The following is a 15388-nucleotide window of genomic DNA, read 5'->3' on the forward strand; positions in this document are numbered from 1 at the left end:
CTTCCTGGCAATTCACAATGAAATCTGTGGGAAGAAGCTGAGAAATTCAGCACTGAACATGAAATTCGGGCTCTCATCTAAAACTGGGTAACTGTGCTGCCTGTGACCTTTCATAAGGACGGATGTGTGGTAGGAGATGAGCAAAGTGTGTAAGATTGTACAAGATGCCTGCTGCATGGCGTATTCCTCTCTGGCGTGCAACAAAGATTACACAATGTTGAGAGGTCTCAAAATTTTCCATCGAGGCATCTTGCATTTTCATGTTGAGGAATGCCAAGTGTTTGATGTGTGCTAGGAAATAGAAAGAGGGGCTGGTTTAATCTCTCACATGCACTGTTTTCTTGCAGAGGCATATTCAGTCTCTTCCAATGAAAACGGGGGCAAGTCCGATTCAGTGGCCAACTTACAGCCCCAGCCATCCCTCAACTCCATCCAGAGCTCTCCCGGCCCCAAGCGCTCGACCAACACGCTGAAGAAATGGCTGACGAGCCCCGTGCGCCGGCTGAACAGCGGGAAGGCCGAGAGCAACATCAAGAAGCAAAAGAAGGTGCGAGATGGCAGGAAGAGCTTTGACCTCGGCTCGCCGAAGACTGGAGATGAAACCACTCCTCAAGGAGACAGCGCGGATGAGGTGGGTGTTGGTGTCCGTTGCAGGAGAGAATCTCTCACAGTTGGTGGTGGGTGATTCACGCTTAAGCAAACGTAGCTCGCTTAGGGTCTAGAAGGAGCAGCAAATCGTATGAAAAATTAAGTTGATTAAAGCTGTGTTGCAAACGGCACTGTCTTCCAAAGAACGGTGTCATACATAGGGAACATTTCAGAGTCTGCATATATTGTCATCATTTAATGATATTTTTTTTTAATAGCCTGCTGGAAATCTGCCAAGGACAGAAATGAAGCTATTTCTGAGCAGCTGTTATCGCTCCTTGCTGAGGTTCATATCACCTTTCTCCTGCCACGGCGGTGTAATTCCTTATTGAAAGAGAACACTCAGAGAAATAGACACATTTCTGTTAAACCAGCTGCGTGTTTGTAGCTGCAGTTTCTCTGCAGGCATGTTCTCTTTCCTGATAAAGTGAATGTGGAATCACAGGCTGAAAATGGAGAGGATACGAACTGAGAGCAAATAGAGCAACACATTTTGAAAACTGTACATCAAGCTGTTCTCATTTAAATGAGAAAATACTCTTCTGTCAGCACGCAGACAGGTGTAACTGCCTTAGCTGCTTATCTCATGCAGTACCTACATGTTCTGTAACACCAGAGCACCAGGATTAACAGGCAAAAACATATATCTTTATTGCTTCTCTTTTATGATGCTTGGTATTACCTGTAACTCTCTCCACTGCCATACTGAGCTAGTTTTAGTATTACTAGTGGACTCAGAGCCTGGTGGTAGGGATCAAATACCTAAGCAGATAAAAAGAACCCTCTCCTTGCCTCTAATTGTATTTCATTTTTCTTAGAAGAGCAAGAAGGGTTGGGGAGAAGATGAGCCAGATGAAGAGTCTCACACACCTCTTCCTCCTCCTATGAAGATTTTTGACAATGATCCAACCCAAGATGAGATGGTAAGGCCTCCCTTACTGTACCAATTTGCTGTTCTTAAACATTTTCTTAAATCATTTTTCATGTAGTTATCTAACAGTCATTTCACAGAGGTCTTCCAGTGTCTGGGCTTAGGTGTGTGCTTACAACAGACATCTCTCTGTGAATCATAACCCGATGCCTTTCTGTATTTACAAATAGTGCCTGATGAGCAGTTTAGCCTTGCTATCTCATTTTATGACAGGTGTTGTGTGTTTGTGTTGTGTGGGCTCAGAAATTCCTCTCAGGCTGATTGTGTGTGTTCTCCGCATGGGTTTTAAAAGTGTCATAGAATCATAGAATCATGTTGCTGGTGGCTGGCAGTCACAGCAGCAGTGGTGTTTGATGGCATCCTGGGCCTGGGGAGTAGGACGGGTGATGGATGGAGTCTGCCTGAATCCAAAATACCACCCTTACCAAGAGCTAGATAACTTGTGCTCTGCACAGCCCTAACCCTAACCCTTCTGTGTGATTGTCCCACCATACATCCTTGGCTCTCAATTGCTTTAAAACTTCCAGGTGGGAAATCCTACCCAGTCCTATCATCTGGCATTTCTGAGTTATGTGGCAGGTATATCAGCTCCAGTTAGTTCAGAGGCTCACAAGGGACCTGAAGTTTCTCTCAGGGGTGCAGAGGGCCTTGGTCTTTGAGCACCACACTGCCGGCTATAGTTCTCAGCTGTTAATTGAGGTCTGTAGAGCATTACATCAGGAATTTGTTGCCATAGATGGTGCAGTTGTTCATAGAGTCCTTCAATTACTATTTTGTACTTGAGCTGAGAATCTGTGAACTTGGTTATGAAAGTGTTTCTCAGATAGCACAGGTCCTATCTGCACGTGTGCTCTCTACCCATTCCCAGTGCTGGCGTCTCCCTTGCAGAAATCCATCCCCCCATCTAGCTGTTTCCTGCTTTCCTGCTGGCATCTGTTTTTAGCACTGCCACTTCTGTATCTCTATCCTCTGATTGTAATTACTGCATGCCAAGAAGCAAGGATAGGGGAGATTAATAAAATGTTAAAAAAAACAAAAACCAACCCAAACACAACAACCCAGAATGTTCTTTGGGACAGTTCAGGCAGGGGTTTGGAGCAAACGTCTGTGGGACTCGAAGAGCAGAGTGGTGGAGGAAAGGGCTCGGGGCTCACTGCTAATCTGTCAGGAAATGTTACAACATGGTGGTGGCAGCGAGGCCAGAAGGAAGCAGCTGGAGGCGCGGACTGCTGCCCTCTGAGCGCTGTGTGTGCTGTTCTGGTGGATCCGTGCCCAGAGCAAGAGCTCCTGGCTTGCTCTTGGGGGCGTTTAGCTACGTGTTTGGGGGGGGTTGTTATTTAAAGAAAGCCAGACAAGACAAAACAGCAAAACTCCGCTCTTGTTCTGGTCATTACTTTTGTTTTTTAACACGCCGTGTCATTTCACTATTCCGTAAAAGCGTTTCTGACAGCACCAATCTTGTGGAACTAAACTGTTTTCCTCTCCAGATGTCTGAGCTTTATAGAGCATTTTGGCATCCTGCTTCTTCACTCAATCCTAAAAGAGAGGACGTAATAGAGCAAGATGCATCTGAGACCCTTTTATGTTCCCTTTTTCTTCCCTATTCTCTTTATGTCCCAAACTCCCTGGCACCAAAACACCACATGAGCAATGTCTGAGCCATTCTGGAGCCAAAAGCTCTTCAACTGTGTTATTTGGTCCTAGATATTGGTCATGTCCTGTTACTGCTTGTTTGTACAGCCTGTGGGTTGGGAAGGAAGCAGTAGCAGGAGGGGACATGCACAGTGCCCATGTGCAAGACAGCAGTGATCACAGATCACAGAGATCACAGAATCATTAAGGTTGGAAAAGATCATCTAGTCCAACCATCAGCCCATCCCCACCATGTCCACAAGGCCATGTCCCTCAGTGTCAGCCTACCCTTTTCTTGAACAGTGACAACGCCTTGCTGCTCTTGGAGGCCCATAACCGAAAATGATCATATATCTTCCTATTACAAATCTATAATTTACTCAATAGGGAATTGAAATGCCATTTTCCAATGTGCCCTACACAAACCAGGCTCTTTTGTCAATCACAGAAGTGTTTTACTTCACCCTGAAAGATTCTTAGGCAGCAAGTGTTCCTGTGCTTCCTTTAAAATCCTGCCATTATGTACTTTTCAGAGATATTGAGCAATTTCAGTTAAAATAAGTGAGAGCAACAGCTGCTCAGTGCCCCCAAAAGTTGGACTCCTCCAGCAAGAAGGGCTATGTTGGGCAGTTACAGTCAACATGTTTGTCCAATATCTCTGCTCTCAGCCTTTTTGGTCCTAGACATGTCCGTTGCATTGAAGGTGAAACCTGCTGTCTGAGCTTTTCCATTTGTATGAGTTTCCTGCATTACCAGCCTAATTCCTCAATTACCAGCCTGATTACCTGTAATTTTTGTTGTTGTTGTAATTAGAACTGTTGATTAGATGTATTATTTGAGTGAAAAATGAGACTGCAAGGGGCAGGCTGTTCACTTTCCTGTTCTGTCATGAAGCTTCTGGTTGAAATTAGTCTACTTTGCCTTTTGTCTCTGTGTCCTGGGGCTGTGTCACTCACCAAAGGACTGCTGGAAGAGATGGCCCATTGTCTAATTCCTGCCATCCATCACCTTTCCACTTACTCCCTAGCGCTGTTTGATCTCTTGTTCATCAGCACCTGCCTGATGACTTCGCTGAAGTAGGTGCTCTGCAGAAGACCTTTATCAAGTGGCTGAGAGGTGAATCAGCTTTTGCATATTTCTAACGCAGATTTTTTAAAGAATTAGCTGTGTCTGTCTGCCAAAAGCTGATTACTGAAAGGTTTAGAGTTTTAGTCAGTGCTAGTAGTTAGTTCAGAATAAACACACATACAGGTGGGATAACAAATACCAATACATACCAATTCCCACAGCTGTCGTCTGAGTACTGTTTTTCAGACTGAGGTTTCTTTGGACAAAGACCAAGCAGTGAAGAGGGCACCCCATGTAGAGCACAAACCTGAAGCTGAAGCTGAGCACTTTGCAAGGATGCCAGCCTTCATTGGGCATAGGGAGGTTTTTGGCATCGCTGTGATGGTGTCTTGGCATTTCAGGGGGTTTGTATAACTGGCAATTATCTGTCTGAATGTGGAGATGTCCAAAAATATTACATGTTATCAGACACCTGAAATGGAATACCTGTGACCAACAAGCAGAAATATGGCAGTGAAACTGATGTCAGTGGGAATTAGTCAGCATCTCCAAAGAGTGCACTGAGTACTTAGGATGGATGAAGTACACAAGGGCGTTTTCTCTCCACTGATTGCAGAGAGGGAAGAAAAAAGGTACAGATTTTGAATGGCTGAAGGTGCAGTGCAAGGTGTCATCTGAGGAGTTCATGTGGAGTTGCAATTGATCTTTGGGGGAAGGAAGGGGGGAGGAATGGTTTTATCCCTTCTATTACCTGTAATTCCATGTGTACCTTCACTTATTGCATTTATTCAATATGTATGTGTGGGGGAGGGGGTAATTTCTTACATCTGCGGTAAGATCAGTTTTCTGGAGGCTGTAAGACCATAGATGTCCACAGAAGGAGGAGCCAGCAGACATTCAGAGTATTGTAAGCTGGTTGCAAATGAACTTCAGTTCTTTGATGCCACTCCCTGGTTCCTGGCCTCGGAAATGCTGCAAAGGGATGTGCAGCCAGACTTGGCAGTTCTACTTGTTGATATAGCAAAACTCTCTCACTTGACTGTGCATGTGGCTCTCTAACCCTCCTGCTCTCCTTCTGCATTCGTTTTTCTCCCATCTCAGAAGCTGCTTCACTGACCACTGGTTTCCTGTTCCCTTCTCATCCTGCTAACTTTTCCTTTGCAACCTGGTGTCTTGCAGTCCTCTTCTTTGCTAGCTGCTCGGCAGAGCTCCTCCGATGTCCCAACTGCTGCGGATCTTGTCAGTGCAATAGAACAGTTGGTCAAAAGTAAGCTGGTAAGTTTAGCGCTGTGAAAACAACCTGGCTCTAAGGAAGGGCTTTACAGTCTGCCTCTGTTTCTGGTTTCCTTGCCTTCCACCTTCATCTGCTACGCTTTTATTAACCCTGTTTCAGTGTTGCGCACTCTACATGTGTGGTCCCATGTCTGTTGGAGGAGGAATAATATCCTGTTTCATATATTGGCTTCTCTTAAGTTTTCCCCCAAGCGATTCAAAATGATAATGTAAAAGCTATTCCTTTTTCTACGTGTCCCAGGACCTCTGAACTTAGATGAATGCTTGCTTTTAGGGAGTTTCACTGATTAATCAGGATTAAAGCAGATTTATGATGCGCCTACAAATTTCCTTCCATGTAGTGGAAGGATGGAGAGGGCCGAAGCAACACAAAGAAAAGAAACCAGTGATCATTGAAACACAGTAACTGCGCAATCCACTTTATCCAGTGACTCATTGCAGAGGGTTTTGGCATCCTCCTTGATTGAGATGTTGGTACGTGAGGGTAGTCTGTGTTCAGAGGGTGCTCTATTGGAGTAAGTGACAAAGGATCTCTTTGGTGCATGGGAAACTGAGAAGGACATTCCCAGAAAATTTGCTCAGAATAGTTTTAGTCCATCGAGGGATTAAAAAAATTAAAAGTATTACATTAACCCAGTTGTATTTATATTCAGAGGATTTTTGTTTTCTCTCCCTCCCGTGTGTGCTGTTGGGTCAACTGCAATTACTTTCCAGGGATTTGGGGGAAACTTTAATCATCGTGGAATGTTACTATGTGCCCATCTGTTTGTTTCACTTTGTGTCTTACTTTGCTGCAAGGAATTCTTACTCAGCCTTTGGCAGAGAAAGACTGACCACGTGTAGCCTAACCTTGGGTCTGGTTGTGATACTGGGATGTTTTCAGGTTGTTCTGAGAGAATTTGGAAGAGATTTCTCATCCCGGGGCTACTGGAACATCTTTTTACGCCTTCTGGCAAAAGGACATCTTCTCTGGCTTAATGCTTTGTTTGGGGGAGGAGGGTTTGTATCAAAACCAGTTTGGTTGTGTCTCACTGAGTCCTATGGGAAAGTATTGCTGAATGCTCCGCTCGGTTTTAAACTGCGCTGTTGATTGCAGAGTTGACTTGAAACAGAAGCTAACACTGATGCTGCAGTTCAAGGATAATGGTTTTTTCCTATCGTTTTTGGGGATTTTTTTAGACCCTTGAAGGAGGATCTTACCGAGGAAGCTTAAAAGATGCCACAGGCTGCTTGAATGAAGGAATGGCGCCTTCAACTCCCCCAAGAAACCTTGAAGAGGAACAAAAAGCCAAAGCAATGAGAGGCAGGATGTAAGTTGCCTTGCTGGTTCTTATTTCTGAAATATGCACCCGAGGAGGACACGTGGCTGCGTGGAAAGAATACTTTGTTGTCAGCAAGTGAGCGGGAGCTGGGAGTAAAACCGTGTTCTGCTGCTTCTCTTTCTTCTTAGCCTGCAAAAATACTTCAGAAAAGCATTTTGCACCCGGGAAGCTCATTTTCCCTCTTTAAAATGTACAGCTTTTACCCCAGATAGCAAATACATGTTACTGTAGGAGCCTTTGGGCAGTTACACATGGAATTACTGAAGTGTTTGGCTTGTTAATTACAGAGGTGCCAGAGGTGAAATCAGCTCATGAAGGGACATATATTGTTGGCCCTCAAGGAAAGGTGCTGAGAGCCCCATGAGGATTCTCCGAATGAGATACGATCTTTTGCCCTAGCAAAGGAAGGGGCGTAATTCAGAGGCATTTGTGGTGGGAAAATGCTTTTGAAGAGTAAGTTTCATATGGGAAATGAAACTCCTGTATTCCTGGTGATGTGAGAGGAAAGAAAGGGTGACAGCTTAAGAAGGTTGTTTTTCTTAACTTATTTATACACCTCCGTAAATACAGCAAAAATAATACTTGTGCCTTCAGCGTTTATCGTCGTTATGGCATACCTTCATGTGCAGGCTGACAGATGCTATTTCAAGTCCTTGCTTTCTTCTGGTAGCCCTTCATTCACGAGATAACCGACAGCTAACCACGGGTTGCATTGTAGGGCAGAGACCTTGCCACTGTAAGTGCACTGTAAGCACGGGGACGTTTCTGACTCGCAGTGCTTCTGGCAGAGGGACCAGCAGCATGTTTCATGTAATTAGCGGCTGCCTCCATCCAGATTTCTGAAATGCCAGGATGTTTGGGAGCACCTGCTAGTGGCTTTCAGCACAAGACATCTGTCTTCTCTCCAGCTCTCCGCTGCCTGTGCTCTGTATCTCTGTCTCTCACTGTTTAATTCTGTAACCGTGTTAGGCAGCTCCAAACTCGTGCTGTGACCCCCATTACCCACAAAACAGCAATTGAATCCTTGCACAGGCATGGGCAGTGATTTCCTGCCTCTGGCAACGTGTCAGCAGTTAGCCTCGGTGCTAGGAAGCCATCAGCCCTGATCGCTGCATTTCTGTGAGCAGCAAGACAGTGGTCCTAATAAAGTCATAGAATCATTAAGATTGGTAAAGACCTCTAAGATCATCGAGTCCAACCATCCACCTATCACCTGCTGTCCACTATTCTCACAGATTTAATGTGAGGTTACCAACGTATCCAGATGCTGGAATTTATTCAGAAGTGAGAGGGCTACACCCTTGTATTTAATATCATTTTAACTACTGTTGTGCAGTCAACACACAACTGCCTGCCTGGCCTCACTCTCTGTTATCACATCAGTTGAGTGAACTCAACATTTCGGCAGCATACATCTTAGAAACCTGAAATCTGGGCCTGCCTTCAGAGTCCCATGCCAGAGAGGCGTTGGGGAACCTGCTGAGGTTTAGTGTGTTCACCTGGCAGACATGTGGTTGACACAGCAAGCTTTGATTCACACCTGCCCACCCATCATTGCAGCACTGGGTACTACCCCTGCCTTCATTCTTAGAGCAGGCTTTGGCCAGCCGTACTCTTAGAGTCAGAGGAACGGGCCATGCTCGTCCAGGCTGCATACTGCTGCCTTGCCAAAGAGCAGCCTTTTGCCCTGCTCATGTTTACTACCCATGCCCTCAGCTTGGCAGGATGCTGCAGAGAGCACAGGCATCCGGCATCACAGCTGCCAGCCCTGGCCTCCGCCCAGGGGGCTGGATTTCACTCCTACATGAAGAAGAAGCTGCTTGACCTCTCCATACTGCACGTCCAAGCATCTCCTCTGCTCCATCCAAGCAGGGGACACCTCGGCTGCTGTTGGTGCTGGAGCCAAAAGCCAGCCTGCGTTTTTTTTTTCCTTTTATCTTAGCAGTGTTCACCCTTAGCCCTATCACTTCAAGTGGGCCGGCCTGCTGATTGATGTGAGGGGAGAGATATTAGACATGAAAGCACTCCTCTATCTTGTTAGCCTTGTTGCTGCCGGAGCAAGCTTGAGCACAGATGGAGTTTATTTGTCGTGTGCCAAATCCATGTATTGGCGTAATTGAGAGGAAAACTGTCTGCTGCAAGCTGTAACTTTTGAAATAGTCCTCAAAAGAACATAATGTGATTAGGCAGTTTGACATAAAAAAGGGGGTTGTTGGCTTTTTTTTTTTTTTTTTTCTGTTTAGTGCTGTTTGTGTGCATCAGACCTTCATTAGCTGACTCTCCTACCCAGGATTATCAGATAGATGTAAATCACCGGACACCCACACAGATTACTGAGTCTGACAGATTAAGCTCTGTGTTAAGGCAGGAATGGGGATTTGCTTTCCAAGTGTTTGAAACTTCTAAATGACAGCTGAACTGGGGCAAGAAATCCTTTCCTCCTTGCTTCAGAATGGGTTGGGAAATGTCCCCACTGCCAACAGGAGGGCTGCACAGAGGAGAGGAGGGCAGGGAGGGGTAATTCAAAGCACAGGCACCTTGTTGTGCCTGGGGACCTGCTGTGTAAGAGGGGACAAAGGAGAGATGCTTTAGATAGGAGCTCTGGAACTACTCTGGCCTGAAATGTGACATTTTTTGTTGTTTTCTTCCCACTGAGCTAAGAATGAGTTGAGTTGCATCTCCTGGGATGCTGGTGGATATTTGCTGGGAGGTGATACGTGGTAAGGAGCAAACTACAACTTCCAGGAGCGTGGTCAAATAGATTTATGTTCTGTTTTAATTCAGGTTTGTCTTAAATGAACTGGTCCAGACTGAAAAAGACTACGTCAAAGACTTGGGAACCGTTGTGGAGGTGAGCTGAAGCATACCCTGCTGTGCGAAATGTTTTCCCACTAACAAACAGCGTGCTGAAAAGTGGCAAAAACAGAAAATACAGCATGAGAAACAAACTGCTTTATTTTGCTTCCATGGTCCCCTTCTCATGTTGACAGAAACAAGAAGAAATGCCTTTGGAAACTATTTTTGTTTCCATCTAACAAATGTTGTATTTTAGGTTTCAACTCAAGTGTGCAAAGGTTTTTCTTGGCCCACCCTGCTTGTGACAAACACTTCCTGCTGTAGAGCAGCCCTGAGAGCAGTGGTGGAGAATAATTTATGCCCCTTCCATTTACTTTGTTCCATTTTTGCTGTCACGCAGTGAGCTTCACTTCAAATTCATATTTTATAATGGTAAAACATACTTTACTTGAGTTTCCACCTGGACTACGGTCCTGTGTTTGAGTGCCTTTCCAAAGGCTGGGTTTGGGTCTGTTCTGAGGTGTGTGTGTGTGGCCAATGGATTATCGTTAGAGAGTTCGGGTTGTTGTTTTTTTTGCCATTTTTTGGAAAACAGTCACAGTTTTGTAAGCTTCAACTTGTAAAGGGCTGGCTGATCCCTAGGGATCACCTGCCAGAGACAACCCACACACATGGTCTGGTTTGATTCCCAGCAAGGACTTAGCACTGCAGGCACTTGATTGAAGTAGGCTTTGGGGAATGCTTCTGGCATTCACTATTCCGAGGAGAATTATCAGCTTCCAAACTTGAAAAACTTTGTGTTATCTTCTGTTTACATCACGCTCCACTGGCGGAGCTGACAGGGCTACAGTGCTCCAAAGACTTATAAAGAAACTCTCAGGAGGTGTGAGAAATCCTATTCATGTGACTCTTTAAACTCTCTGCGTGTCTTTGTGCTCCCACAAAATACTCATGGTGATGAATAGAAGAGTTTTGTCTGTGCAGAGCCTGGCTTCTGCCTCTTAGCAGCAAAGCCAAGAGCACGATCAACTACTTTTGTTTAATTTTTGTCTTTTAATTGCACTTGTCGCTTCCAGTGACATCTAATAAAGGTTTGTAAAACTATTGCATATATTCAGAATAAATAGATATTCAAAGAAAAAAAGACGTTACATTTTTGCTTCCTTGAACAAAATGAGTGTAATTATGCTCCCCCTTCGTATGAACCCTTTGCTAATCACTGATCGTTAATCCTAAAGGGCTTCATGAAGAGAATAGAAGAAAAGGGAGTTTCCGAAGATATGAAAGGGAAAGACAAGATAGTGTTTGGCAATATTCACCAGATCTATGACTGGCACAAAGAGTAAGTTGTTGGTTTGGTTCGTTTTTAAGCTCCTTTCTAACCACTTGTTCATGAAGGATTGGGGGTATGGGGTATCCATACATCCAAGTTGCCTTTAATTGGACATTAGCAGGTCATTCAGGGCACGACTTCCTAAGGACATTGCCTCACTGTCTTTCCTCTGCTCTGGATGTATCCCTCACCAAGGAATCACTGTGTCCTTGCCGTCCCTCATCCCTTGGGTGCCTCTCACACGGTCCGCTTCCGACAATAGTTCTTGCAAGCATAAACCGAAAAATGTCAGAAAAACATTCACAGAATACTAAGTTTATGTCAGCAAAGGAGTATTTTTACCAGTGCCATTCATTGTTTAAGTGTGATGATACGAGTTTTCTGTAACACACAGAGTCCCTATTTATGGTTCTGCATATCTAGGTCGAGAAGTCTGTTTAAAATGCAGATGAATTTAACTTTCATACAAGACTGAGGAAGTAGCTGTAGCTGATGGTAGGGATGGGAGCGTTTAGCTGGGACAGATATCCAACCTGCATCTTCTTTGAGGTTGTGGGATTTTGGGGGAACAAACTGCTGCTGGCGTATGCTCTGCATTCGACTACTGTGGGAAATGTATGGAGGCATCTGGGAGAGATATCCTGCAGTGAAAAGGGAATATCATGGAAATGGAGATATCGAAGTTTACCTACCAGTTAGAGTAACAGCAGTGTTTCTGAACACTGTTCAAGTGGAAACCTTTGTGTCTCTTTCGTGCTGACCAGTGCTCCCATCTGCCCGTGCAACTGAGAACTCCTTGCAAAGTGTCAGTTGGGTTTTCACACATGTTTAGATACACAGAAGAGTTCTATTTTATAAGCTCTCAGGGGGGGATGCAGTTAGGTAATCATTGGCAGTTCAAAAACATTGGAGCTTCTGCAAGCGTAACAGTAAAGAAGAGGGGATGGTTTGCAAGGCAATACCTCCATATTTCAGAGCTCGCTGTTTTAGAAACGCCACCACCAAGGGCTGAAGCCAAGCTTCTCTTTTCATTTATTATTGAACGCCATAGCTAAAACTGCATTGACGTATTACTGACGGATGACTGGTTTGCTGCTGGGACGACCTAAAAAAGTCCTCTGACATGTTGGAAATGTTGATATCCTTTCTTTCAGCTTTTTCCTGGCTGAACTGGAAAAATGTCTTCAGGAGCCTGACCGTTTAGCACAGCTTTTTATTAAACATGTAAGTTTTATTTGGTTGCCTGCCTTTTAGTCTACTCATCGTTTCGGGTGTGATGATTCCTTTCCAAAAACATCTGCTTGTGGCAACTGGATACTTTGACATTCAAAACTTGATATAAATATAACGTAACCTATATTTATGCATCTTCAGTGAGCAGCTGGATTTCCCCCAAATATTTATCATCAACTTTTTGTAGACTTCTTATTTTGGGTGGGAAATTGATTACTTAATTAGGTGGCTGCCCCCAAGCGAATCTCCCCTTCCATAAGGGGTAGAAGTGGAGAACAGAACCAGTTGCCGGTTTACATTCCCATGTCAGCAAATCTTTGATGAAACCAAAAATGAAGATGACCAAGCAGAATATGTAGAAAATGTCCTGCAATTAAAAGCAGGACAGAATAGCAGACGATATCTCACCAGGCTGCTGTGCATCTTGCTTTCACAGGAGCGGCGATTACACATGTATGTGGTGTACTGCCAAAACAAGCCACGATCTGAATATATAGTAGCTGAATACGAGGCATATTTTGAGGTAAGCATGGCTCATTGTACGTTATTGCTACCTACAGCTGTGAGTCTGAGTAGACGATGCCATAACCTGGGAGGTTTGTCTAAAACAAACTCCAGATGATGTTGATATTGTGAGTGCTGCTGAAGTCTGCGCTGTGGGGAAAAACGTTCTTCCATTTGTCTCACATTCTCATATCGTTAATTTCTAATAACTACTTAATCCAGCACTCGCTGTCTGTTATCCTCAGAGTGCCACAACTGCGTTGAATTCTGTCCAAAATAAATAAAACAGACTTTCTGATCTGTGATCTACAGAGGAGGAGGTAAAAGTCATTGGAGCTGGGTGGTGCCTCTCATAAACTTCCAATAACTTCGTCTGTTTCAAGAAGTCTTTGGGACTAGACACATGTAATATCTCGACCTTAGATAGTAATGTGAAAGAAGCTTGTTTAAATACAGAAAGCTGTTTTGTTTCACCCAAGGGCACGAGGCGTGTTCTGTAGGACTTGTTTGTGAGCAAATCCCTGCTGTAGTGGAGAGAGCCGTCTCCAGGCCTTGCAGCTCGGTCAGCTCCAAGGGGGAAGGAATCTTGTGCTTTCAAATATCATCCAGCTCGGTCATGACTTTTACCCAGTCCCTGCCTAGATAGGACATGCCAGACTTTTAAATCCTCTGAAATTCGCTCTTGCAAACAAAAGATTAAGAGCAGATCAGCTTTCTGTAGAAGTAAGTCTCCACGGAGACGTTTTATCGTGTTCCCTGCTTTGCTCTGTGCTTGTCTGCAATTGTTTTTTAATCCTCACTTTTTAGGAGGTTCAACAGGAAATAAACCAACGGCTGACCATCAGCGACTTTCTGATCAAACCCATTCAGAGAATAACTAAATATCAGCTTCTTCTCAAGGTGAGCGGAAAGACGTGGACTGCACTGTGTCTTGGGGACTTTTATTTTCGATCAGCCTTAGTTTTAATTGAAGAATAACTTCATCGTATTGGGAAGAAAGGGTGTTTATATGTGGGCATGCAGTGGCTGAGTCCTGTGAAAGATACCCAGAGAGCAGGAGGGCCCCATCTGTGGGAGCTGTTTGTAACCGATGATAATCAGAAGGCTTTTCTTATTTTCTGTTGGAACATTTCTGTGAGCTTCAAATAGGACTTTTCAGCCTCTGAGATTTCACAGCAAACTCACAATCAAACTTTTGAGATTGCAACATATGCACGAAGGAGTTGCTGACAAAGCCATTCTTTGATGCCGAATGGTACTCCTCTAATAAACACTGCAGCTTTCATTTCTCAATCTCTCTCTTCTGAATATTTCCACGATATTCTGGCCTGAAAATTCAGGGAATCCATGGTAATTTTTTGTTTCACCCCAGACTCTCACACAGAGGTTTTTTTTTCCCAAGTCTGACCACTGTTGGCTTCTGCCGACTTTACCCCCAATGCCAATTATTCAGCATGTCTGAAAATCCATCCCTAGGTGTCTCAAGGTGATAGCCAAAATTAGGCATGTCTGAACCACGCTCTGTCATCTCCAGCAGTACTGAGGTGCCGAGGTGGTTTCTCCTCTGTTTTGAACGAGTCTGAAGCAGGCTGCCAGCAGCCCATGGTTTGCTAATTGCACACTTGTGAAGAGGCAGCAGCATGTTCCCTGAAATGCCCAAAGGAAAAGAAAAAATCTTCAAGTGTCTGTGGTCTTGTGGCTTGAGACAGGGACCAAGACAGCATTCCCAAGGGCTAATCCCAGCTTTGCCTTTTTTGTGTGTATGTGGTGTTTTCAGCAACCATTCACACGCCTTTTCCATATCTATAAAAATGGGCAGCACATTCAGTAACTTCTGGACATGAATTTATTAATATTAGCAAGTTCCTTCACAGAAAAATCACTAGATAAATGTGCTGCTTCTTTTTTAAAACGGGCATCTTCTCTTTTCTCTTTCTGAAGTGCCTTAATGCAAACGTTTCTGCTTTCTCCAGGACTTCCTGAGGTACAGTGAAAAAGCTGGTCTGGAGTGCTCTGAAATAGAGGTACGTTTTCATGGCCTGGATAGTGGTGCTGCAATATCTAAGGGCCCTTTATATGGAGAAATGTAAACCACGCTATTTGACAATAGTTGAAGGTCCTGCTGATATTCTAAATGTGGTATTTCTCTTTAGATCAAGAGAGAAGTGTAAGATGAAGGCACAGTCCTCTTTTAGACATTACTGTAGATGCTGAGTACATGAGGATCTTGCCATGAGTAGCTTCTAGCAGTGATCCCACTATTGAAGTTCATTATTTGACACTTTGCTTTTAAGGACCCTTTACCAATGTAACCTTTGTTCTCCTTAACAGAAAGCAGTTGAGTTAATGTGCCTTGTACCAAAACGTTGCAATGATATGATGAACCTGGGTCGCCTCCAAGGCTTTGAGGTACGTTCTGCTTTTATAACAGCCAGGCCAGGAAAGGCGCTTTGTCTTTCTGTGATTGTCTCCACAATCAGCCCCACCTCGAGCTATTTATCTAGCAATTGTCCTTCTCCAGTGGTGAGCTGCATACTTTGGTGAGGTTTGGAAGGTGGAGGTGATATGCTTGTCATTCTAAACTTGCAACAATAAAGGTGTTGTTTCCTCAAAATGCAAGATCTCTAA

At 44.3% G+C, this 15388-nt stretch overlaps 1 protein-coding gene across 20 annotated transcripts in view; it reads left to right on the forward strand.

Moving 5' to 3' along the window:
- The window catches only part of KALRN (kalirin RhoGEF kinase), a 446039-nt gene that overhangs the window by 398812 nt on the left and 31839 nt on the right, over positions 1–15388 (forward strand). For 9 of the 20 annotated variants that reach the window (XM_015289974.4, XM_015289980.4, XM_040703547.2 and 6 more), the window contains 11 exons: positions 348–631; positions 1467–1571; positions 5459–5554; positions 6752–6882; positions 9679–9745; positions 10929–11032; positions 12178–12247; positions 12693–12779; positions 13568–13660; positions 14734–14784; positions 15092–15169. In XM_015289974.4, coding sequence (XP_015145460.2) covers positions 348–631; positions 1467–1571; positions 5459–5554; positions 6752–6882; positions 9679–9745; positions 10929–11032; positions 12178–12247; positions 12693–12779; positions 13568–13660; positions 14734–14784; positions 15092–15169 — 1166 coding nt within the window. The remainder of the gene's footprint in view (positions 1–347; positions 632–1466; positions 1572–5458; positions 5555–6751; positions 6883–9678; positions 9746–10928; positions 11033–12177; positions 12248–12692; positions 12780–13567; positions 13661–14733; positions 14785–15091; positions 15170–15388) is intronic. The other 11 variants (XM_015289982.4, XM_046944183.1, XM_046944185.1 and 8 more) reach the window with 3 other exon arrangements.

The sequence above is a fragment of the Gallus gallus genome, chromosome 7, assembly GCF_016699485.2.
Source record: "Gallus gallus isolate bGalGal1 chromosome 7, bGalGal1.mat.broiler.GRCg7b, whole genome shotgun sequence".
Lineage (NCBI taxonomy): Eukaryota > Metazoa > Chordata > Aves > Galliformes > Phasianidae > Gallus > Gallus gallus.